Genomic DNA, 26520 nt, shown 5'->3' on the forward strand with positions numbered 1-26520 from the left:
GCAGGCACCCCACACGACCGACACGGCCCAGGAGCTGTTGACGGCAGCCGACAAATACGGCCTGTCGGCCCTGAAGGCCGCCTGCGAACAGCAGGTGGCGGCGCAGCTGGAGGTGGAGACAGCGGCGGCTGCAGCTGTGCTGGCCGTGAGGCACTCGTGCCCCAGCCTAACTGCGGCCGCCGTTCACTTCATAAGGGCCCACGAATATAAAGTAATGGCGACGCAGGGCTGGGCAGATGCCGTGCTCGAGTACCCAAAACACATCGTCGAAGTCAGTCGGCTGCTTGGTGAGCCACCAGCAGAAGCCAGGTGAGCCCTGGGCAAGACGTTATTCTGTCTTTAACAGTAATGTGTGTGTGTGTGTGTGTGTGTGTGTGTGTGTGTGTGTGTGTGTTTTTTTTGTGACTGTCTCTCCTTATAGCTCACAATGTGGTCATTGTCCTGTCATGACTGGTTTATCAAAGCTTCATATTCAGTTCTTTTTGTTAGCAGTTATGTTAAGTAAACAAATCATAGAGGGGATAATTTCAGTGGTTAAGGAATCTGTCTACATGTGATTAGTTCTCTTATACAGCATGTGTAGAGCCCACTCGTGTAGATTTTGGCATCAAACCTTTGAACAAGAGATCCTTTGATAGTGTACCTAGCAAGTGAGAGTACTGCTGTGGGCACAAAACGGACACAGTGACGGGTGCAGATTGTAGCCGACCAGATGAATGCTCGTGCTGTGATGTGGGGCAGCTTTACTAAAAGTAGCCATCAGTGTCCGGTGCCACTGCTGCAGTTGACAGTATGATAGCTCCAACTGGCATCATGCTGCATAATGAGAAGTTGAGGATTATTATGTATGTTGCTCAGCACCAGAAAGATTTTAGAATGGTGCGACACGTCGAGGAAGACAGCAACATACTCAGTTTCACATTTCTCTTGTAGCCGTGTGGCAGATACTGACCTGCCCTACCTTCTAGGCATAGTAAAGCATACTACTGTCGCAACACGAGTGCCACACTGACGCCTCACAGTGTGCATTCAGCGGCCGAGGCGGCTCTCCAGAGTTGACAGCCAGACCTGGGCACAGGTTGATTGTGAAAGCTGCGACTGCCAGCTGCTGCTCGAACATCCCGTAAGGTGCTGACTTAGGTGACGGCCTTGGAGCAGTACTGATGATCGCGTTAAAGGTCTGTCCCACAAGCACAGAATGGCTACTCAAAAGTGTCAGTCAGGGTAATCAAGATCTGGTGTCACCGCCACAATGCCACATCGTGTGTCACACGGTATAGGACAGTACGGCAGTAATTCGCTTCCATTTCCTCAGTATATGTCTGCAATAGGCCAGCAACTTCAGTACAAAACTAATTTTGCTACCCCCAAACAGTACAGTGGTGGTATAACTTAAAAGGCACACCACATGAAATCTGCCAGGCTCCAGATAGTAGCATATGGTTGTGTGTGCAGTAAACAACATGGTCTAAGCACAGGGGCTCCCCAGACACACCGTGACCAAACAACAGAACTGCCCTGCTGCTGCGGTCGCAGGTTGGAATCTTGCCTCGGGCGTGGATGTGTGTGATGTCATTCGGTTAGTTGGGTTCGAGTAGTTCTAAGTCAAGGGGACTGATGACCTAAGATGTTCAGTCCCATAGTGCTGAGAGCCACTTGAACCAAAGAACAAAAGAATAATGCAGTAAACAAGACAACATGGTCGCACACAATGCTGGGCCTTCCAGTCACATTTCCTTCTCCCCTCTGTTCAGACAACGCCTGGAATATGTGCTGCACGTTCCCCCTTACAAACATGCAGGAACGGTGTGTACTTTTAACTCGTTGCAGTGCATGCTGCAGGAGCGGGTGCCAAATGTATGTCCTATCTTGCTTCAAATCGTCTATGGCATTACCAGAGGCCACTCAGTGAATCCCACCACGTTTTCCTCTACTAGGGTACAGCAGATTTCATTTCATATCCCGTCTGTTGGAGTCTGATATATCTCCCACAACGTCAATATTGATACGATATTTTTGCTACTCATCCGCATTAACTTACATTTCTCTACATTCGTAGCAAGCTGCTGTTCCTCATCTTTTCTTATTTTTTCCATCACTCTTCTGACCGTAGCACCTGCAACCTAGGTGCTCAGTTATTTTCTGGATGTTTCAATCTCTGTCTTCCTCTACAGTGTTGGCTCTGTTTAGCTTTGTAGCACAATTTAAGTTTTAACAGATGACCTATCATCTTATCCCTTGCTCTTCTCAATGTTTTCCATGTATTCCTTTCCTTGCCAATTCTGTGGAGAGATCCCCTCATTGATGACCTTACCAGTCCACCTAATTTTCAATGTTCTTTGTAGCACCACATCTCAAATGCTTCCATTCTCTTCTCTTCCCAGTTTTCTACAGTTCATGTTTCACTACCATAAAATGTTGTGCTCCAAACGTACAATTCCACAAATTTCTTCCTCAAGTTAACACCCGTGTTTGATACTAGTAGACTTCTCTCGGCCAGAAATGCCATTTTACCTATGGTACTGTTTCTTGATGCACTCATTGCTCAGCGGTTATTTTGCTGTGTAGGTAGCAGGACTTCTTAACTACATTTACTTTGTGCTCATCAATCCTGATAAGTTCATCACTGTTCTCATTTTTGCTACTTATCATTAAGTTTATCTCCCTTTGATTTAATCTCAATCCATATTCCGTATTCATTAGCCTGTTCATTCCATTCAGCATGCCCTGTAATTCTTCCTAACTTTCACTAAGGATAGCTATGTCATCAGTGGATCTTATCATTGATACCACTTCATCTTGAATTTTAATTCCACTCTTAAACCTTCCATTTATTTCTGTCATTGCTTCTTTGGTGTATAGATCGAACAGTAGGGGAGAGCGACTGTGTCCCTGTCTTCCACACTTTTTAATCCGAGCACTCTGTTCTTGGTCTTCCAGTCTCATTGTTCCCTCTTGGTTCTTGTACATATTGAATATTATGAGTCTTATTACAGCTTACCCTTAATTTTCTGAGGGTTTCGTACATATTCGACAAGTTTTTTTCGTACATATTCGACAAGTTAATATTGTCGAACACATTTTCCAGGTCGACAGATCGTATGAACATGCTTTGATGTTTCTTCAGTTGTGCTTCCATTGTCAACAGCAACATCAGAACTGCCTCTAGTGCTTCTACCTTCCCTAAAGTCAATTCAATTGACGCTTAACAGAACTTCAATTTTCTTTTCCGTTCTTCTGTAAATTATTCTTCTCAGCAACTTGGATGCACGAGCTGGTAAACTGATGATGTGGTAATTCTCGCACTTGTCAACTGTCGCAATCTTTGCAGTTGTGTGGATGATCTTTTTCTGGAAGTCAGTTGGTACATTGCCAGACTGACATTCTACACACTAACATGAATAGTTACTTTGTTACCACTTCCCCAATCATTTTAGAAAATCTTATGGAATGTTGTATCTCCCTTCTGCCTTATTTAATATTAAATTTTCTGAAGCTCTTTAAATTCTGATTCTAATACTACACCACATATCTTCTCCATATCAACTCCTGTTTCTCCTTCTATTACGACATTAGCCAAGTCTTCCCCATCATACAGGAATTTCCTACTAACTGCTCTCTTCTGTGCATTTAACAGTCGCAGTCTTAATGTTACCTTCTGTGCTTTTAATTTCACCAAATTTTGTTTGGCTTTTCTATATGTTGAGTGCTCCCAACAACCATTTCCTTTCAGATTTCTTCTCTTTTTGTGGTCATATTGCCTTAGCTTCTGTGCACTTCCTATTTCTCATTTTTAAGTGACTTGTATGTCTGTATTTCTGAATTTCCCTGAGCATTTATGTACTTCTTCATTCATCAACTGATTTCTTCTGTTGCCCTCGGTTTCTTTACAATTAGCTGCTTTCTACCTTTCCAGCCTCTGTGATTATTTGAAGAGATATCCATTCCTCTTCAACTATGCTACCTCCTGAGCCGTTCATTATGGTAGTATCTATAACCACAGAGACTCTTCATCCCTTAGTACTACTATATCCCACTTCTTTGCACACCGATTCTTTCTGACTAAGTCTCTTAAACTTCAGCCTACACATCACTACTAAATTGTGATCTGCATCCGTATCTGCTTCTGTGTACACCTTACAGTCCAGTATCTGATTTCTGAATCTCTGCCTGAAGATGATGGTATGTAACTGAAATCTTCACATATCTCGCATCCTTTTCCAAGTGTACCTCCTCCTTTTGTGAGTCTCAAAGAGAGTATTTGCTATTGCTAGCTGAAGTTTATTGTACATCTCAACTAGTTTTTCTTCTTGTGAGTCTCAAAGAGAGTATTTGCTATTGCTAGCTGAAGTTTATTGTACGTCTCAACTAGTCTTTCTTCTCTCTCATTCCTAGTACCAAGTCGATCTTCTCCTGTAACACTTTCTTTTACTCTTTCCCCTACAACTGCATTTTTGTGTCCCCCCCCCCCTGACTATTAGATTTTCATCTCCCTCTACATACTGGATTAAGTGTTGAGTATCATCATATAGTTTTCCTACAACTTCATTGTCAACTTGTGATGTCGGCATGTATACCTTAACTATCATTGTCTATGCTGGTGTTTGTTTCCTGTCGCTTCTGTTGGGAACAACCCTGTCACCGAACTGTTGACAGTAGCTCACTGTCTGCCCTACCTTCCTGTTCATAATGAATCCTACTCCTGTTCTGCCATTTTCTGCTGCTGTGGATATTAACCTATTCACTTCTGGCCAGAAGTCCTTGGCTTCTTTCCATTTCACCTCAGTGACCACCACCGTATCCAGATCGAGATTTAGCATTTCCCTTTTGTTATTGTCTGGCTTTCCTATTGCATTCAAACTCATTATGTTCCACGTCTCGACTCGTATAATGTCATCCTTTCGTTGGTCATTCAATCTTTGTATAATGTCATCCTTTTGTTGGTCATTCAATCTTTTTCTCATGGTCATGTCACTCCTGGCAGTCTCCCCCAGGTATCCAAATAGGCACTAGTCAGGAATCTCTTGCCAAGATCATGATGATACTTTTGTCAGTTACCGGCCACTTGATCACTGCCGATTCATTTGCCTTAAGTGGAAGCTTCCAAACCCAATGGTAAGAGTGCCCTGAACCTGTCTGCTCCTCCACCCACTTTTGACAAAGCTGTTGACTGCGTAATGGTGAAATCTTAAGCCGGAAGTCTTCAGCTGCCAACGCTGACGATTTTTATTCGAAATGTAAGCGGTGGCAGGCTTTGAACCCAGCACAGAGGACGTTTTTGATTGCTAATTAAAGACGATACTCCTAGACCGTGAGCTCCAAAGAGCAGGGTATGATTTCCAGTATGATACCCCCACGATTCTTTCGTGAGTACGTGTGTGGTGAGCACGGGGCACCAAGCTAGTGCAGTCTTTCTTCTTTCCAGGGCTGCATTTCCTTGCCCTTACCCTCCTTTCCTCTCCTTGCTCCTTTGTCCCCTCCTCTCCCTCTCTTGGTGTCCTTGCTTATGTTGGCCCCGCTATCCTCCTGGTTATGTTGGTTTTGTAATTTGGCTTTGTAGCGTAATCACCTCATCCTTTTGGCATTCCCTGGTCCCCCTCTGGGGATTGGCCTCCATTACTAAATTTCTATTGCGTCGTGTGAGCCATTTGGGTAAGTGCACCTTACCTAGTGTCTCCGACGTGCGCCCTCCTAGTACATTCCACCTTTTCTTTCACGTCGTTGTCTGATGCTAGGGTGCATAGCCAGCACGGTAGCCAGCCCGTGTGGTGGGGTCGCTATGTACCCTTTTGGTTGAGCCCCCTGAACACACAGGGATCACACTTCTGATACCTGTGCTGTGACCACCTCAGGTAAGGCTAGCAGTCGTAGCTTGTCGTCCTGGAGCATTGGATCTCCCGGCAATGGCTGGCGTGCCAGACAGCTCTCGCTGTGGCTGGGTGGCACACGTGAGGAGAGCCCCTGATTGGAGTGGGTGGTATCAGGGTGGACACTGCATACAGATCCAGAACTCAGGCCATTCTTTTGCGGCCGTCTCTCTCTGTGGAACTGATTCTTTTAGTGCTGCTTCTCCTGCCCCTTCGGCCATCCCTCCCGTGGCTACACCCTTGGAGGAAGATCAGACCCATCGGCTAGGGGCGAAACCTTTTCCCCGTTATCTGGTTTGCACCAGGACTGACGGGGATACTTTCAGCAATGCCATACCTTTATTTTTGTGGAACACATTGAAGACAAATTTGGGGAAGTGGACTCCCTGAGCAAGGTGCGGTCGGGTTTGTTGCTGATCAAAACCGCTTCAGCTGCCCAGTCCGTGGCCCTTCGTGCCTGTAACCATCTTGGCACAATTCCTGTGTCCATTACCCCCCCCCCCCCACCAGTCTCTAAATATGGCTCAAGGTGTGATTTTTCACAGGGACTTCATCCTTCAAACTGATGAGGAGCTTCGGAACAATCTTGAACGGTGGGGTGTTCACTTTGTTCGGCATGTTCAGAAGGGTCCGAAGGACAATGGCATTGATACTGGTGCCTTTGTCCTGGCCTTTGAAGGGGATACCCTCCCTGAGAAAGTAAAGATTATGGGTTATTGATGTGGCATAAATATTATTATTTATAGATTTGGTGTGAAGCCGTACATACCACCTCCTATGTGGTGTTTTAAGTACTTGTGTTTTGGACACGTCTTCCTGCTGTTCGCAGGCCCCTCTCTGTGGTGACTGGATGTCCACTCCATGAGAGAAGTTTGTGTGTTCCCCCTCCTGTGTGGATTGTCATGGCAATCATTCTCCACATTCACCAGATTGCCTAGTATATAAGAAGGAAAAGAAGATACAGGTGTATAAGTTCGTTGATCGTTTAAACGACACTGAGGCTCGTAAGAAGTAAGCATGTCTTCACCCAGTGTCCATGATGCTAGTTCTGCTTTAGTTCCATTTTCACCCCTTCCTCACCCTTCCTTACCCCAGTCCCGAATCCCTCTCCTCGGCCCCCTCCCTTGTGGCTCCCACACCTTCTCCTCCATGCACTGTTCCCCCCTCTCCAGCCAGAGAAGTGTCCCACTTCTTCGCAGTCTGCCGCTCAAGGGCGCCCCTCCTGGGATATCCCTTCCCGGCACCTTCCAGGCCAAAATTATGCTGCCACGCGACCAATGCTGCCACGAGATGACTGCGAGAACCACGGTCTGTGGGGCCCTCAGGTTGCCCGATCGTTCTGTTCCCAATCTTGCTGCAGCTGGCTCCTTTATGCCACACAGCTCTCCTCGATCTCAAACAGAAAAGAGGAATAAACATAAGTCCCGGGACAAGGAGCCTTTGGTGTCACCAGAGGTCCCATCCTTGGCTTCGCAACCCAGTTCTGACTTGTTGTTCATGGATGTGGCCCCCTCCTAGTCGGTAACGGTGACTGGCCTGTTCAACCCCCATTTGAATCATTGTTCTATGGTTATCCAATGGAATTGTAATGGGTATTACCATCACTTTCCGGGATTTGAAATCCGTTATTTCGTCGTACTCTGGAGCTTGTTTGGTTCTACAGGAATATCATTTTACTGATGATCACTCACAAACCTTCTGTGGGTTCCGTGTTTTCGGTCGAAATCGGGTCGGCCCCGTGTGGGCCACTGGTGGCATTTGTACGTTGGTCCGTACAGACGTTGCTAGCACATGGATTCCTCTTCAAACGACGTTGGAAGCGGTTGCTGATAGGGTCCACCTGGACGGTTTGCAATCTTTATCTCCCTCCTGACAGGACACCTACACCTTCTGACATAACAGCCCTTCCTCTGCAACTTGTTCCTCCCTTCCTCCTTCTCGGGGATTTTAATGCTCGTCTTCCCTTTGGGGCAGTGCATTTCCATCTAGACGAGGTCTTCTCATACACCAGTTTCTTGCAGACCACGACTTGTGCCTTCTTAATGATGGCTCCCCTATTCATTTCAGTGCCAGTCATGGTACCTTTTCTGCCATCGATCTTTCTCTTTCTTCTCCCTCCCTCTTCCCTTCATTACATTGGTCGCCACACGACGACCTTTGTGTTTGTGACCATTTCCCATTGATTCTGTCGCTCCCTTCCCGCTCCCCGATGGGCAGGCTACCCAACGTGCCGATTGGCGTCTATACACTGCACAGGTTGTGTTTTCTCCCTCTGTCATGTTGTATTGATAACGTCATACGTGACAAGTCTGATGTGATAGTTCGCGCTGCTAGCCTTGCTGTACCTCGCTCATCTGGACCATTTCGCCGCCGGCAAGTCCCGTGGTGAAGTACGGCAATTGCCATTGCCATTCATGATTGCCGTCGAGCTTTGCAACACCTTAAGAGACACCCATCCTTTGCCAGCCTTATTACCTTTAAACGCCTTCGTGCTAAAGCTCGTTACTTAATCAAACAGAGCAAACGGATGTGCTGGGAATGCTTTGTTTCTTCCCTCGCTTCTACTGTCCCTATGTCACGGGTATGGGCTACACTTCGCTCTCTCCAAGGTTGCCACTGGTAGACCACCCTCAGAGGTGGTCCCGGATGGTCTTTGTACGGACCCACTGATTCTCGCGGAACTTCTGGCGACCCATTTTGCAACAGCATCATCATCAACCTCCTATCCGGCATCTTTCCTTCACCAGAAACAGTGGTCCGAAGGTTTCGCCTTACATTTTACCCGTTGTCAGTCAGAATCTTACAATGAACCTTTTACAATGGGAATATCTTTTCACATTTTCTTCTTCTCATGATACAGCTCCTGGCCCAGACTCCATTCATAACCAACTGCTTAAACATCTCAGTGCTCCGTAACAGCAACATCTTGTCCGGTTTTTAACCCTATTTGGCTCCAGGGTGACTTTCCTTCTCAGTGGAGGGATAGCATCATGGTTTTGTTTGTCGTAAGCTATCGGCCAATTATTCTGACAAATATTGTTTGCAAGTTATTTGAACTGATGGTAGCCCGTCGGCTCAATTGGGTCCTCGAATCTTGGAATCTATTGTCCCATTACCAGTGTGGCTTCCGAGAGGGATGGTCTCTGATCGATCATTTACTTACTAAGCTTGGAATCCCCAGTTTGACAGTCTTTTTCACAGCACCGCCATTTGGTTGCAGTATTTTTCGACCTTCGCAAGGGTTATGACACGGCTTGACGCCATCACATCTTCCTTACACTTTAGCAGTGGGGTCCACTCCCGATTTTTATCCGCCCGTTCCTGTTCTACTGGTCGTGGGTTCGGGTTGGTACTATTCTTAGTTCTCCATGGACCCAGGAGACTGGCATCCCACAGGGTTCTGTATTGAGTGTACTTCTTTTCCTCATTGCTATCTATGGACTTGCGGCCTCTGTCGGTCCTTAGGTTGCCCCTGCTCTGTATGTGGACTTCTGCATTTGGGTTAGTTCCTCTTCGATGGCCTCTGCAGAGCAACAGTTCCAGGGAGCTATACGGCATGCCTCTGCATTGACACTCTCACACGAGTTTCAGTTCTCTCCTTTAAAATTGGGGGTGGTCCACTTCTGTCGCCGTATTACGATCCACCCTGATCCAGAGCTCTATCTCGATGCTCAACGACTACCTGTGGTCCCACAGTTTCGTTTCCCTGGTCGTCTTTTCGACAACAAGCTCACTTGGCTGCCTCATATCAGACTTCTGAAGGATGTTTCCGTAAACTCAGTCCTTCACTTCCTTGCCCACAACTCTTAGGGGGCTGACAGCTCCATCCTTATCCGCCTTTATCGTGCTTTAGTGCTGTCTCGCTTGGACTATGTTGTCAAGTTTATGGTTCGGCTGCTCCTTCCACACTGCGCCTGCAGGATCCGGTCCACCATTGCAGTATCCGTTTGGCCACAGTTGCCTTCCCTACTAGCCGTGTTGATAGTCTCCTGGTTGAAGCTGGGATCCCCCCTTTCTGTTTGGTGGTGCCAGCTTCTGGTTTCTTATGCAATCGCTGTCCGTTCCTCTCCCACTCATCCTTCCTTTTCTATCCTGTTCCCAGACCATGGATGTCGCCCATCTTATTCCCGCCCTCGGGCGGGTTTACCGGTTGGGATCCACCTTGCGTCTCTTCGCCTTGATTTTCAGCCTCCTTCTTTGTTCTGTTTTCCATGCTCCCTTCCTACCACCCCCTCTTGGTTATTTCTTCTGCCCCGAATTCGGATGGATCTGTACCGAGGCCCAAAAGAGTCCATCCCCCCCCATGGTGTTCCGTTCCTTTTTCCGCCAAATTTTATGGGAGTTTCGGGATGTTGTTGTTTTTTACACCGATGGCTCTAAATTTGTTGATTGTGTGGGATATGCCTTCATGACCTCTGTTCGCACGGAAAATCATCTGCTGCCACCTACATGCGGGGTGTTTACTGTGAAATTGATGGCGATTTCTCAGGCCCTTACCTTTATTAAACTGTCCCAGCACAACCGCATGTTGTTATGTACGGTCTCAATGAGTGGCCTTGTGGCTGTTGACCAGTGTTTTTCCTGCCATCCCTTGGTCTCGGCCATCCATCTCCCTGATCTTCACTGTGCTGCTTGTTCCACTGACTTCCTTTGGGTCCCTGGTGATGTGGGTATCCCAGGTAATGAGCTTGCTGATCGTTTGGCTGGGGGAGCAGCTTCCTTCCACCTCTCCCAAAAGGACTCAACCACACTGTGTTGTCTCCGCATCGGTCATACCAGACTGACCCACGGTTTTCTTTTGCGTAATGAGCCACCCTCACTTTGTGGTCGTGGAGCCTTCCACTGAGTAACCCACATTTTGGTGGAATGCCCCTTCATTTGGCTCTGCGTACTAAGTACAGATTTCCCCGCGCTTTACCTTTAATGTTGGCTGAGGATTTCTGGATAGTCGAACTGGTTCTAAGTTTCGGCCGGGAGAATGGTTTTTATACTCAATTTTAAGGTTTTTAATCTCACTTTGGTGTTGGGGCATGGCAGTGAGGGTTGGGGTATCTCCCACTGTAAGCTGTGTTTGGAGATACCAGACTCCCCTCCTTGGCCAAGATCCTCTTTTCTTCCCCTTTTTACTCTTTTTTTCACTTTTTAGAATTTGTTAGTCTCCTTTTGCCATATGCACTTCTACATTCTAGCGGTTGAACGTTTTCAAATAGCAGGTAGTCTTGCCCCTGCTACTTCAGACGTGGGATATTTCCTGCCTCTAGCATAGCCATGGGGTCGCTCTCTTGCTGACTGCACTAATTTTGTTTATACCATTGACGACACGACTGCTTTTTTACGTTTATTAGCCTTTCCCTTTTATCGTTCTGACTTACCAATAACCATCCAGTCAGATATCCAGTACAGAGCAGTCTGCGGTGGTCTAGCGTTTCTAGGCGCTCAGTCCGGAACCTCGCGACTGCTACGGTTGCAGGTTCGAATCCTGCCTCGGGCATGGATGTGTGTGATGCCCTTAGGTTAGTTAGGTTTAAGTAGTTCTAAGTTCTAGGGGACTGATGCCCACATATGTTAAGTCCCATAGTGCTCAGAGCCATCCAGTACAGAAGATGTTGTGAGCGGAGACAGTAATTCAGTCAGCACAGTACCGTGGTCACACACAATGCTGGGCCTTACAATCACATTCTCGTCTGTTCAGCCATCACCCAGATTATGTGCCATGGTTTCCTTTCTACGAAACACACAGGTATGGTGTGCTCTAGTTACCTCACTGTACTTGATGCTGGAGGGGCAGGTGTCAAATGTCTACCCCTTTGCCAGGGCTGCAATTCTCTCCGGCATCACCGAAGGCCACTCCAGTGAATCGCACGAGTTCCCTTGCACTAGGGTGCGGCAGATTACATTTCCTAGCTGTCTATTTGTGTCTCTAGCATGTTCCACACCGTCAGTATTGGTGTGACGCTTAGTTACAAGTATTATTTGTTACCCTCTGTCTCTCAGATTCATATGCTTCATATTAAGTCTTTTTCTTTTTGGAGTTTCTTGAATGTGTTACACTACTGTTAACTCAACAATTTCTAAACATTGTTCGTGAAACAATATTGCCTATCCTGTGTAATCCATTTTTTCTTCCAGCGGTAGCCTGAACTGGAATCTTCTGTCTGTTTTGTCCAGCTTAATTTAACATAAAAATTGATGTTCGAGGAAGAAGTACATCACCTCTGCTTTCAAGAGACATTACATGCATATATGGTTCTGTCTGCTTTAGTCAGAAGCAAATTTTGAAAAAACTCTTTGTAAGTTTTAGAGTATAGCTGTTGTAATTCCTGGCCATCATCTCCTTCATTCCCTCAGGTATAAAAAATACTGCATGTTAGTTATCGACTGTTAATCAAAATGGCAGTTTATCAAACAACTCCTGTGTATCTGTGACAAACTTCATGTGTTTTTCATTGTACGAGGGTTGTTCAATAAGTAATGCCTTAAATTTTTAAAAATGCTGAATCGTGCAGATGCCATTATTCGTGCCGACCGGTGCATCAAAACTTGACAATTGGCTCTACAGTTGTCGGTCAGAATTGAAAGTGCGTCTGCAATGATCAGGGCTCTCGGCTATTCAGATAGTGGTGCTCACGATGGATTCAACTAATGCTCACTGGGGGATACACCATGCAAAGAAGGGCCATTTCATCTGAACTATTAGAGCGTTTTGAGACCGACAGAGATGCCTTTCTCTTACGGATTGTTACGGGGGACGAAAGCTGGGAGCACCACTTTGTGGAAGAAACAAAAAGGCAGGCCATTGAATGGCGTCGCTCTCATTCGTGATGAAACAAGAAATTAGAGACGACCCCCTCTGCTGGAAAAGTCACGGTGACAGTCTTGTGGGATTGTGATGGCGTCTTTCCTGTGGATGTGATGGGAAGAGGGTCAACCATCAATTCAGGTCCATATGAGAAGACTCGAACACGAGAACCGTTTCCGACGTGTTCAGTCGGACAAGAATCCAGCAGAAATCTCGATTTATTACGATAAAGCACGCCCACACAAAAGTCCGAGAGCCCGGGAACGCATTGCCCCATCCACGCTACAGTCCGGACCTGGCACCCTCGGACTCCCATCTCTTTGGGCCGCTTAAAGATTTTCCACGGGTAACACAACTTTGAAGAGGAGGAGTGTGTCAGTCTTACAGTGGACACAGGCTAGACGTGTCGATTTATGTCACCAAATTCTGACCCTTCACAATAAGTTCGTTATGAGGGAAAAAAAGTGGGGCATTACATAATGAATGACCCTTGTAAATTGATAAGTGAACTTGGCCGATTTTTTCCCTATGCCCCCCCCCCCCCCGCTCCCCTCCTCCTCCCTGTTAGTGATATTCAGCTTCGATACATTAGGTTCCAAATAACCTCAGAAGCAAGAGCTACCTGACTTCAACTGTTTCCAAAACTCTGCCCGGCAGTTGTGCTGTCAGTGCAGCACAGTCGCTGTCCCCTACGTTCGGGCTGTGGTTTGTGCCCCACTCTGAACAGCCGCCCCCTGTTTGCAGCGCGGGCCGTGGCTCCAGCAGTCCCAGCACTGCCACGCGGCCACTCGGCGACCCCGGACGCTCTCCTGCCGCGGCTGCCCGCCACACTCCGCCGCCTCCAGACGACGCGGCCGTCTCTCGCCTGCGGTGAGTGCTGCCGACTTGTACACTCAGTGCCGCGTCAACCAAATGTTACACTAAAAACGTCTAATTTAAGCATTTTCGAAATTTTCGATAAAGCTGAACTTACAGTTGTCAGGAAAAATTATTTCTTCGTTTAATAGGTGTGTTCAGTGTAACTGCTGCTCTTGATGGTGTTTACGCATCTTAGAAATTAGTTCTGAAGGAAGTGAGTTCGGAGCCACAGTGTCAGTGCATTGTTATTCAATGAAACCTACATGTCACGTGAATGAGTATACAACTGTGTGGAAGTTCTCACAGGGAACCTCTTGAGTGCGAGATCTCACATTCAGTCTTCAGTGAGGCTCATTGGATATTATTAACAGTTCTGATGGGGAAAATATTAGCTGCTAATGTTTCACCATGAGGAGGGGTACAGAAAGTGAGTGTTCAAGAGGTACAGATATAAACCTCCTACGAGACACACGTATTACACATAACAAAATAGACATCGTCGACATCAGAGCAGGACAGATAATTAACTTGAACCAAAAGCAGCAACTGAAAAACAGCGCGTCCCGGTGGTCACAAAGCTTCACACCAAGATCGGAGGTGAACACTGTCGTGGACCTTACCATGAAACTGGACTTCCTTCGAGGTGCACGTGCACATAGTGCGATAATGTTTTATAGGCACGGAGCAAACAAAACATCTAGAGGCTGAATTTTCCAATGATACAAATCACAATGTCGCACTCCTTTCAGGAGGGATAGTTTGCTCTGAGGAGTATGATTTTTATACGCAGACCAGGAACGATCAAAAGAAACTTGCTTCAACCAGCCATTGGTGAGAAGCAGTGCTCATACTACAGCTGTGGTTCTCTTACGCCTATTTTCCTGCTCTCGTTTGCTTTGAGGTAACTACTGCCTACTGCCCTTTGAACATGGCGCACACGAGAAAGAATCGTAGGGGGCAGAGCACCTCCAACTTGTCGCAGCACAATAAATAGATTTCCAACCAATTTACCGACCAGATTAACACTCGACATAATTGTGTACTGCTGCGTTAAGGCATTGATATTACCAGAGTGAGATTTTCACTCTGCAGAGGAGTGTGCAGAATTTGGAAGGTAGGAGACGAGGTACTGGCGGAAGTAAAGCTGTGAGGACGGGGTGCGAGTCGTGTTTTGGTAGCTCATGGTAGAGCACTTCTCCGTGAAAGGAAAAGTTCCCAAGCTAGTCTCGGCCCGGCACGCATTTTTAATCTGCACTGCTAGTAGTTAATCTTGATATACCTCTCGTGGCACTTACAATTCCCTCTTATTCCCTCTTTTATCCACTTTATCTTCAGATCAGGAATGGTTGATGTTAAAAACAAATTCCTTACTGAATGATGGGACAAGTTTGTCTCACCTACAAACCTGCAGTTCACTGTCCATTGTCGAGTCAATGCTTTATTTGAAATTTCGTTGCCTGATTTCTTTCAGTTTTATAGCACTGTTTCAAACTATGCCAGTGGTATAGGCATTGGTATGGGACACCACATGTTTTTGACTTGAAAATATTTCGACGTGTTTTTGACTAGAAAATATTTAAAGTGTTTTTTTCTGAAAAAATATTTCCACAATGGTTTTTTCTGAAAAAATGGTTCCACAAAGGTTTTTTCTGAAAAAATGTTTCCACGAAGGAGGTTTTTTTCTGAAAAAATGTTTCCACGAAGGAGGTTTTTTTCTGAAAAAATGTTTCCACGAAGGTTTTTTCTGACAAAATGTTTCCACCAATGTTTTTTCTGACAAAATGTTTCCACCAATGTTTTTTCTGACAAAATGTTTCCAATGTTTTTTCTGACATAATGTTTCCACCAATGTTTTTTCTGACAAAATGTTTCTACGAAGGTTTTTTCTGAAAACTGTTTCCACCAATGTTTTTTCTGAAAAAATGTTTCTACGAAGGTTTTTTCTGAAAACTGTTTCCACCAATGTTTTTTCTGAAAAAATGTTTCCATTATGTATATTCTGAAACAACATTTCTTCATATATTTTGAAAAAATATTTTTGTCTTTTTAAATTTCCACTTTCATTTTCTGTTAAATATTTCCAATTTCCTTTTTAATAATTCGCTGTTCGTCTTAAAGAAAACTGTATCGATAAGACTATTTTCATCATTTCCACATGTTTTCCACGTAAAAATATTTACACAGTTTCCGCATAAAAATTTTCCACATCTTATCACTGCAGATTTTAAAACATTTTGCGTAAAAGTGGTCGTCCCTTTGAACAAGTCTTTTTGCGCAGAGCAGAAGATGGCAGCCCCTGTTTGGCAGCCACTTTTTTGGGAAACCTTGGGAATTTTAAGTAAGGGCAGCGGTATGGCACGAACCCGCATCTTTTAGACGGAAAGACGGCAGCCACCTTTCTGCAACGACATTTTGCGGCCACTTTCTTGAGATATCCAAGCAGCGCTCAGTCGTCGCTCAGTAGGCACTTTTTTGTGGACGCTGTTTAGCTACGACTTTCTTGCGAACACATATTTGCAACGACTTTCTGCAATAACACGCGAAAATTTTAGAGGGTGTCCACCCTTTAAAATCAGACAGTTGTGATGTGCTTACAAGTCACCTCAATTATTTACTGGTTGATAGGTGTCTCTTCAGTTACCTATATTTTATCATCCAGCAACAATCTGTACCAACACTCAGTATCATCAATGCATTCTGTAATCTCGCGGAAAGCATACCTGTATTCTATTTATACATGTAGATTTTATTTCATTATTAATTGATAACCCCAGGGAAGTGTATCGATCGTTCTTTATTCTTCTAAAGCCATAAGCTTATCGTAGATACAGTTAAATTCCTTACCTATAGCTGTACTTACAAAGTTCGTTGTTTTCTTGTGTGTGGTTATCATATCATTGGTTATTATGACTTTGTCTTGTGAACCATGTACCAGCTCGGCAATTGTTTCCATATTCAAAACCTTTAGCACTGCAGTAGTTAAGAGTGAAGCCTTGTAATTTTGGTAGTCTGTTTACCTCTGTACATTTTGTATGCACAACTTTTTGGTCCTGTTCCTGTCCATTCAATACTGTAATCATCTTTACCAAACTCGTCAGTCAATTCACAAAGTGTGCAACCTGTTTCTACAGTATTCGCACCATTGTCGATATAAACAACAGTGTCGGTGTCGTAGGACACAATTTTATGACCTAATCTATCGAGCATATCATACGGCCTCATTCTAGTGTAGGAAGTGGTGAAGGTGGACGGACACAAATAGGTTGGTACTTGTACAATCTTAGACATTGTACTGATATATAACTTGGATTACACAGGTGTGATTTCAGGAAAATTTGTGAAAAAATTCCATCACGTACAGTTATTTCGCAAACGTCTTCTCTAGTTTTAGCTTTTTTCGATATTTCAGCACTCTAGTGAGTTTGAATTTTGGTTTTTAGGGTCTCCATAAACTGTCATTTAGCCATTTTTATACTTAATATACGCAAAATAAGGAGTAATCAGGAGAAACCAGCAGTATTTTCATGTCAGTGCCTGTCTGCTGCACTGCCCCTTCCCCCGCCATCGCCGAGCAGTGAGCTTCTGCTGTTGTCCTCCAGTTCACAGTACCTCTTCACTCTGTGCTGTTCACGTGTTGTTGTTGCTGATGCTTTAAAGTAGTGACTGTTACCTTGTGCTGTGAAGTTGTTTTATGGACAGTGGCTACCAGAGGATGTATAAATTCGCCACATTGCTTGTGCTACATTTGTGGTAACTATACCGTTAAAAAGCAACAAAGAAACATTTCCGATTTTGTTGAAAAGGTATATTTCGCCTATTTTGGTATAAAATTAGGTGATCAAGATAAGCCTTGGGCCCGACACAAAGTTTGTTCAGTGTGTGTTGAAGAACTGAGGCAATGGTTTCAATGTAAAAAGCAGTCCGTACATTATGGAATACCAATGGTTTGGAGGAGCCCAAAAATCGTAGTGAAGACTGCTATTTTTGTTCTTGCAGCGCAAGAAGATAGAGATTGCAATGATTCTGGCACAACCGATCCCATTCCGTTCTCACAAACTGAACTGAACGATTTAGACCTAGGCCTTTCTATAAAATCGGCAGATGTTTTAGGATCTAGATTGAAAGATAAACATATATTGGCACTGGGTAGATCCTTTTCTTGGTATTGATCGAGGGAAAAGGAGTTTGTATCTTTTTTTCCTCAAGAAGGTGACCTGGTGTTTTGCAGTGGTGTTCCTGGACTTAAGGCCCTTTTCAAAATAGAATATGCTCCTGATGAGTGGAGACTTTTTATTGATTCTTAAAAAAGAAGCCTTAAAGCAGTACTTCTAGACAATGGCAATAAGTACACTTCTATACCAGTTGGACATTCAGTTTACTTAAAACAATGTTACGCAGGCCTTGAACTGGCTTTAAGCAAACACTGCTATTCAGACCACAAATGGACTTTACGTGCTGATTTAAAAGTGATTTCAATGCCATTTGGTCAACAAAGGGCTATACAAAGTTCCCTTGCTTTCTCTGTGAAAGTGAAAGTAGAGATAGAAAGCAACACTACATCAAAAAAGGTTGGGCCTTCAGAAAAACCTTACAGGTAAGGGTTAAGAACACTGATAGGAAAAGCCTTGTGGATCCCAAAAAGGTGTTCCTTCCACCACTTCACATTAAGTTGGGACTGATGAAACAATTTAAGGCATTGCCAAAAGAAGGGGAATGCTTCAGATAGCTTTGTGGAGAGTTTCCTGGTTCATCTGAGGCAAAGCTAAAGGAAGGAATCTGTCGGACCAGACATTAGGAAACTAATGACAGATCCCAAGTTTGTGGACAAAATGGAAACATAAGAAAAGACAGCATGGACATCTTTTAAATTAGCTGTTACAGGTTTCCTATGAAACACGAGAGATCCAAACTACAAGACAATTGTCGCAGACATGCTCGACAACTTCAAGAAGCTGGGGTGTAACGTGAGCATTGAAGTTCATTTCCTCCACTCGCGTCTTGACTACTTCCCTGTAAACCTTGGTGATGTAAGTGAAGAGTGGGGCGAAAGATTCCATCAAGACATCCAAGAAATGGAAAGAATAGATCAAGGAAGATTGAACGTCAACATGATAGCGGACTACTACAGGGTGATAAAAAGTGGTGATCCTCAACGAGCCCACAGCTGGAGAAGCAATAAGAGGAGCTTCCTTAGAAAGCGAAAGCGTTATTATAATGACTTGTGAGATTTAAGAGAAGTGGAAGTGTGCGGGAAATGTAGTTTAGAACTTATTCATAAATAAAATAAAATTTTACCTGACGTGACAGAGAAAAATTGGATTGCATTTTTGAAATTGTCATTGAAAAGTACATCAGTTATCAAATTTCAAGCAACTTCCAAAAAATAATTTTCTTCAGACCTGTGTTATTCCTTTGTTGATCGGTATGACGTTAGTTGTCTGTCTTTTATTTCGAGTAAGAGCTCATACCATTGCTCAATGTTGTCTATAAATTATGTTTTTGACAAGTTCTGTCTCTGTCCGAATTTTCCCCAGAGGGAACTGCACATTTGGGTCACAGCCCGCTTGCCAGAGTTCGGTTCAGTATTGTTAAAGCCGTGCGTGATGTCTTGCTTTCCCTCGATAATTCGTCCGTATTCTTCTTTAGACATCTAATTACCTTCCCAAGGACTAGTTTGACCTTCATGACGGTTTTAACGTAGTTTGTGAAAAGTCAATTACTTTCCTATTCAAAGTGCCACACCTCATAAATTTCCTGTATTGTGTAGCCTTGTCGATGACTTTGTTGAGCTCTATAGTTGTCAGGGTTCGTACAAATGCTCGCCCATCGTCACTATGGTTGCAACTACCATCAGGCTTTGCTTCGACACTTTTCGAACGTAGAGCAAACAAAAGTTTTTCCTGCTCAACTGGAAGCACAGAGTGGTACAAGCCGTGAAGCAGAAGCACTTTGCATTTAACAAAACGAAATCATTCGTCGTCATATTTTCTTTGCCTCACTATCTGTACGGGATGACCAACAGATAATCGTCGTAAAACATCACTGTCGTATATAGCCTGCCCATGTCTATATATCGCAGCTGCTTGCCTGAAACCTTGAATTTAGCAGCGTTTGTTCTTGCACTGAAAAATACATCTCTAGGATTCAAGGGTTCTATGACATTTACGTTCTCTTTAGAATTTTTCCACTTACAGCTCCATATTTCGACAGTTACAACCGGCGTTCAACTCTTGTGAGTTCTAAGAGATCCATGGTTTCATTGTTGACCGTTGTCGATAGTATCGGGCGAATAACACACTGGACAGCCGTGCCAGAAGCAATTGTGATAGTGGTAAAATTTTTTAGCGTTTGCGTTCTAGCTGTCAACATTTGCGCCACATATTGTAACTTCTCCACCCTTCAATGCATTTTGTACATTCGGAAACGAATTTAACCACACAATTTACTCTTTGCTGAACATTTCCTTCTTTTGATGTTTGACTACAGCAGTTAGGTTCAATGTTTCCCTTATGAGACAATTCCTCTTTTATTTTTTATTCTAAGCCACGGTAGCGCACACAAAAGCAAGCCATGCCGCAAGCGGGGGACAGGTTGTAAACACTCATGACACAGTACAATAATGCATTTTCAGCTTAGAGTGACTTAAACACCTATAGCAAAGAGAACAGCACTCATCAGATCAAAGCAAAATAAGCAATCTGTTCAAACCAGACGAAGCACGTGAAAAAGGAATGGTATCCGTATAATGCCTGACACACAGCAATGAATGTTTAGACAACATAGTTGCTTGGAGATAGCAGCGATTGCTTGTACATGATTACCTACTGATATTATAACTTTACAGTGTAAATTGCCCTGAAGATGACCACATCGTGGGCTGAAACCGGTTGGCGATAAAATAATGTGACTGTCACTTTGATTAATTGACATAGCAATGGCTACTTGGTAAAGCTTAACTGTTAAGCTTACGACTCGGACCAAACTACTGTAGCTGTATCTTCATCCATTCGGCCTCAATTGTGTCTCACGTTAGGGTGGTCTAAAACTTTTCTGTACCCTTGAATTTAGAACCCCAAATTTCAGGTGCAGCTTAGATTCGGAAATTTATTTTTCGTTGATTTAGAGTCTCATTTTTCGAGTGCGGCTTAGATTAGATTCGAGTGAACACGGTAAGGTTTGTGCTTTCAGTTATTCTGAGCCTTAGGGAAGGTGATTTTAGCACAATAATCTTCGTTCCTTGGTAAATGGTTTTGATCTTAATTCCGTTATTTACACAATACTGTAAAATAAAGTACATATCATAAGTCTTTGTATTGTGTGCTTTACACGTGTAGCCCCTGTTACTGTGTGACAGCAACCATACGCAAAATTCATTGTTTCTAAATTCGTATGTGTTTCCTTTGAAGTCTTGCACAGCCACAAAGTTTGGCATGTGTATGCCTGTATCTTGTTCTGCTTCGAAATCGAAAAAGTAGTTCCTTTCTTTTAAATGCATTTTTTAAATTTTTTAGTGCCACTCCCATTGCAAGTACATTTATTATTGCAGTAACCACTACGTCTTTTTCTCCTTTGCATGTAGCATTTGTTTTAACTTACCTTCACATGCTCATCGCCGCAATTTTGGCAATCAGAGAAGCCAGCGTTGTCTGCCGAGGCTGCTTCTGCGTTATTTTTTTACACTTTTCGCACTCGCAAATCTTTTCATACGCTCACTTGTGATTACCCATGCATTCTTCACTGAAACACTACAGTAGAGTCTCGATAGTGCGAGTTTCCAATAATCCGAGCCTCTTTAATAAAAAAGGAAAAAAATAGAGGTTGCAATGATCTACTTTCTTTTTTTCACTGACATGATAAATAATGAAAGGGTGAATACAGCTCAGTGACAAAGCAGACAATGCAGTCAACACCAACAGTTTGCTCGCTGCCCTGTTGCACGAACACCTGTTGTCAGTATGGCACGAAATACCCCGACTGCTGCCGGCTGCTACCGATCAAAACTGGGGAGTTCATACGCCACCGTAGTTCCCAGCACCTGTACTGTACAGTGCTGTGTGACGTTTTGTTTGTTGACTGCGTTGTACACCTTACAAAGATGAGTGCTGTAGCGAAAAAGAGGAAATTTGTGCCTTTGCATCTAAGATTAGAAGCACTAAGGAGAAACAATAAAATAACTTGCTCTCGAATATGGTGTAGGTGAAGTTAACGGTTGCTGACTGGCGATGAAAGCGACTTAAATTGGAACAGTTTTCTTCACAGAAATGCTCACATGAATCTCTCAGTCGAAGAAGTATAAAGAACAGAGAAGGGTCCTCTGATTTCTGGCCCAATCTTGCAAGAAAAAGCTTTGTTTTTCAGAAGCCAGCTGCAGGGAGGAGATGACAAGTTCGCCGCTAGTGTGGGCTGGCTCGAAAAGTGGAAGAAGAGGTATGGAGTGCGTCAACTAGACGTATGTGGAGGAAAAACTCTCTGGTGACGCTCAGGCCGTTGCAAAATTTATTGTAGAGTTTAAAAAGTAGAGTTTAAAAAAATCATAACTTATGAGACTGCGCTAAACTTTAAAATGTGACGAGGGAGAACACTTGCTTCTTGTGAAAAAAAATTGCTCCTGGGCACAAAAAGAAAAGGAAAGAGCGGCTCACAGTTATGGCAGCTTCAAATGCAACTGGAAACCACAAACTAAAACTAGTAGTCATTGGGGAGTTTGCCAAGCCGAGAGCATTCAAGAATGTATCCATCTCAGCTCTTCCGGTTGTCTATACACACCAGAATAATGCCTGGACGAATCAGGAAATCTTCAAGAACTGGTTTTTTAACTCATTTTTACCTGACTGCAAGAATTTTTTAAAAGGAAGGGGACTGCCATGGGAAGCAATTTTGCTCACGGATAATGCGTCCTCATATCCGAGTGCAGGAGAACTGCAGTGCGACGGTATCCGCGCCTTGTTTTTCCCACCAAACGTCTCCTGTCTCATTCAGCCCACGGATCAGGGCGTTCTGGAATGTCTAAAAAAAGTGTCGACAGCGATTGCTACACTCAATGCTGCATTCCGAAGACAACGAAAGCATTGTAGGAGCTTTGAAGAAAGTGACTTTGAAGGACGTCGTGTACTGGATTAGCAAAATAGTCAAACAATTTCTAAGTCCTGGAGGAAAATTCTACAGGAAAGTATGCCAGACACAGAAACTGAAAATTCTGCAGATGAGGACGATCAGCCACTGTGTAATTTAATCAGTGGATTGCCAGGCTGTGAAGAGGTGGAAGGAGGCGAGTGGTTAAATCCGGATCAACAGTTGGAAGTGACAGACTCTCCTGTAATTGACACGGTTAACATTCCACGGCAGTGCTAGGGTGACGAGGCAGCGGCTGCACCGGTGACGAGTCACACAGATGGCTGCGCTGCCCTCGAGGCCGCCATGTGCTCCGTGGAACAGCAGCCTGAGGCGACACTGCCGCGAGCAAACGTAGCACACACTTCACTATTACTTGGCTAAATAAATAATTCTGCCAATGCAAATGCGTGTGTAAATACTTTCATTTTAATAAAGTTCAAATTTGAGTTGTGTTACTTACAATATCATAATATTTCTTTTTCCCCTTTTAAATTTCGATTGTCAGAGTTTTTGACAGTTCGAGGTGGTTCCGGTCCCATTCACCTCGAACTACAGAGACTCCACTGTGTGTCTTGCACTTTCTGCATTAAATCCTTGGCTGTTTACCTTCATGCTTTGGTCTTAAATGCAAGTTGCACACATTTCCTTTATCTCTTTTGCAGAAGTATTTGTCCTTGTGATTGCAGGATTCGTCACACGTCTTGCAATAGACATGCTGGCTAAAAAACTCTTCATATTGTTGCTGCCATTGTTGCGGTCATTATTGAAGCACAAATAGTGTTGTTCTCTTTTTGCCGCCGGAGGAATGGATAACCCTGTTAAAATTAACAGCTGAAACAACATTAGTCTGAACATTCAAAAGGAGCTGCTGCATCGTCCGTATCGTCCAGACTGAGACCTTCTTCACAGTTCTTTGAGTCTAGCTCACAACTCTTTCTCTAATTCTTCCTGCAGAGCTCTCCCTTTCTTAGTGTAGAGAGCGTCATTATCTGTCAGTTCCTCGCACAAGTATGTTTCTAGTGATTATTGCTCGAGGACCGCACAGGCTATCATTGTTGGTTAGTTTGTTTATACTTCTCTTGCCAATTATATCTTTAGTAATATTTACTATTTTTGTTTCCCTTTGAACCTCTACCTCCACCTATTTCGTAGACCTCAAAGTAAAATTTGGTGGTGTTTGTGTTTACATTTTCATTGGATCATTGGACGTTACTATTCTTTCAATCTGATCAACTAGGTGTGATTCGTTGAAATTAAATTCCTTTTCGATGAAATTGCATGATTAAATTCGTTTTCAGCAACTATTTTCGTTTTGTCGCCTTGCTTGAAATCTGGGAATTTTCTTACTGCATTTGTAGCTGCGTGTATAGCCTTTCTGACAGCTTTCATTTGTTACACGGGATTACGTTTCTTTAGTCTTCGATTGTAATGATGTTAGCTGTCCGCCAAACGTTATTTCTTTAACAATACTCTATGATCACATGATTGAATCTAGAGCGGTAGCTTCTTTTCTTTCACTGAAGTGAACAGTTCTTTTTTGATCAGAAAGATTTGGCCTAGTTTTCCTGTTTTCGTGGTGGCGCACTGTTGTTGTTTTTCTTTGAAAACCTCTGTAGAGAATTGAATGTGCCGAATTGTTTCCAAACGTTCCTTTTCTGGATTTACCAAGTCCAGCAGGCCTTTCTTTGTGTGTACTACAGAGTAACCTTGGACCCTATTTTCACTCGCAATTTTCTTTCTTTTTTTTTCAGTTAACAAGTAGTTTTCTGAGAAAACTCTGCATAGTTGAACAAACCACCATCATTTGCTGCTGAGTAAACTCATTCTGTAGCTTCAACAAGTGCTGCTTTCTTCATTTTGTACAAACCTTTGATCCTGAGCTCTTATGCAAGAGCTCTTAGTTCCTTAAGTTTTATTTTCTTTAACGTTCAATTTTTTTCGTCGTTCGGGTTATCTAAGGACCACGCACCAACTTCAAAGCTTCCTTCTTTGTTGTTCTTTCTATTTCCTCCAGTATTCTTTCATGTTTTCACTACGTATCCTTTTTCTCTCCTGGGACCATTTTGATAATCTCTCTTTCTGTTGCATATTTCTCACTCACGTTGTTTCTTTCCATATCTTTCCTAACTTCTTGAGTCGAGGCTATTGTTGACTTCTTGTCTCAAAGATATCTAAAAATCTGGGGTTAACCTGTTGTTGTTCAATCTCTGTAAGTGTCCAAAAAATAGCAATAGCCTCTTTTGTAGTGTTCCATTTATGTTTTCAATGTTGCGATAAACTTCATTTCCATACCTCTGTATTTTTTGGTGGCCCAAATATTTTTCGATTTCTTTCTAGGACTTCAGTTTTGTATAATTCGTAGTTCAGTACTAAACGTTCACTTCCATAAAACGTTTTACTACTGTGTTGTAGTACTGTATCTTCAGATTTTTAGACAGGCACCTTTTGTAGCAGATGTTCCTTGTTATTTCACAAATGCTCTCCATTTTATGTACTCCCTTCTAAAACAAATTTTTCTAAGCCATTTTCTTGGATAATTTGTCGCAAATATTTAAATTTATTTACCATCTTTATCTTGCTAGGGATTCCAGAGCATTTTTTGTATTTGTCATAAATTTTATTTTTCTAAGATATTCAACCTACTTTGTTGGCTATTTCTTCTAAGAGACTGATTTGTATTCCAGCATTTGTTAGATTTTCAGAAAGAATGGCAAAATCATTCGCAAATGCTAAACAATGAATTTCAATACCTTTGTTTTTAGTTCCCAGTATGACTGGTGATAGCTTCTGCTCTTTCAGTTTTTGTTTCCACACTCTTACTATTTTCTCAAGGGCAGAGTTAAGAGGAGTGGAGAGCTGCACCTATCTGGCAAAAACCTTACATTTCGTGCGTGAAATAAGGTGAGTGTAGGTGCTTTCAGAAAGTGCTTCATTGCCGCACCAACCGTACGTACAAGTTGCAAATGCTTGACCTCGCTCCCTGGTCTGCCTCAGGCTAGCGAGTCCCCACTGTTCCTGTGTTCTGCCCCCCCAGTTAAAGACGGGCGACAGATGCTAGAAGGAGCAGCTCCCATCACGTCGCGGATCATCGAGAGAGATAGAGAGAAAACCCTGGAAGGTGGAAGATGAGAGAGGACTTGAAACAAAAAGTCCCTCCCGGGTTTCCTTCAGGTGGCACCGAAGGTCTTGCACTGTTTTCAACAATTTTAACTGATCTCGACCCATTACAAAATTATGCTAACAACTTAGCCTCACAGAGATAGTTGATATTGTTAACCAGTTCGTCTCTGGTGTAGTCATCATCCTCGATATTGAAATAGTTAATGTGGTAGTCGATGCTAAGGTTTTCCTTCATTATTTGGTACAAATTTATCGAATTTGCATTGTACTCGACCCTCGGCATTTCTTCACTATTTGGGTGTCAGACCGTGATGCTTTTGCAAATTTCTTCTCTGCACTCTGATGACACGATAAGTGTAATCGCAGTCACTGTCAAATAATTTCGAGAGTATGAACATGTTTCAAATTTTCATTTTTGGGGACAAGATTAGGTAGTAATTTATGTAAATTTTGAATTTGCCCTTCACTAATACTGTTCAAACTTTCGAAATGCATTATTTGGCCTCGATACATCTCTTTAACTCTGTACTCACCGTGTTTTCTAAGGGCAGGCGTACACGGAAGATTTGCTGTCGTGCAACCATTTCGTCTTTGTTGCTTTATTGTTGCTTTATTGTTGCTTTATTGTTGCTTCTGCTTTTGAGAGCTCGCACATGATAAGCAACTGTTTCCTGACAGCGGACCCGTTTTCAAGGGTTTCTGTAGTGCAGTCGAGCAGTGCTCAGGGAGGGATTGTTTTGGGACTGCAGTGGTTTGTGCTGT

At 43.5% G+C, this 26520-nt stretch overlaps 1 protein-coding gene across 2 annotated transcripts in view; it reads left to right on the forward strand.

Moving 5' to 3' along the window:
• The window catches only part of LOC126213041 (poly [ADP-ribose] polymerase tankyrase-1-like), an 881088-nt gene that overhangs the window by 849792 nt on the left and 4776 nt on the right, over positions 1-26520 (forward strand). Inside the window, exons 4-5 of one of the 2 annotated variants that reach the window (XM_049940614.1) lie at positions 196-309; positions 13411-13536. In XM_049940614.1, the coding sequence (XP_049796571.1) occupies positions 196-309; positions 13411-13536 (240 nt within the window). The remainder of the gene's footprint in view (positions 1-195; positions 310-13410; positions 13537-26520) is intronic. The other variant, XM_049940615.1, reaches the window with a different exon arrangement.

Source organism: Schistocerca nitens, chromosome 11 (genome assembly GCF_023898315.1).
Source record: "Schistocerca nitens isolate TAMUIC-IGC-003100 chromosome 11, iqSchNite1.1, whole genome shotgun sequence".
Taxonomy (NCBI): Eukaryota; Metazoa; Arthropoda; class Insecta; order Orthoptera; family Acrididae; genus Schistocerca; species Schistocerca nitens.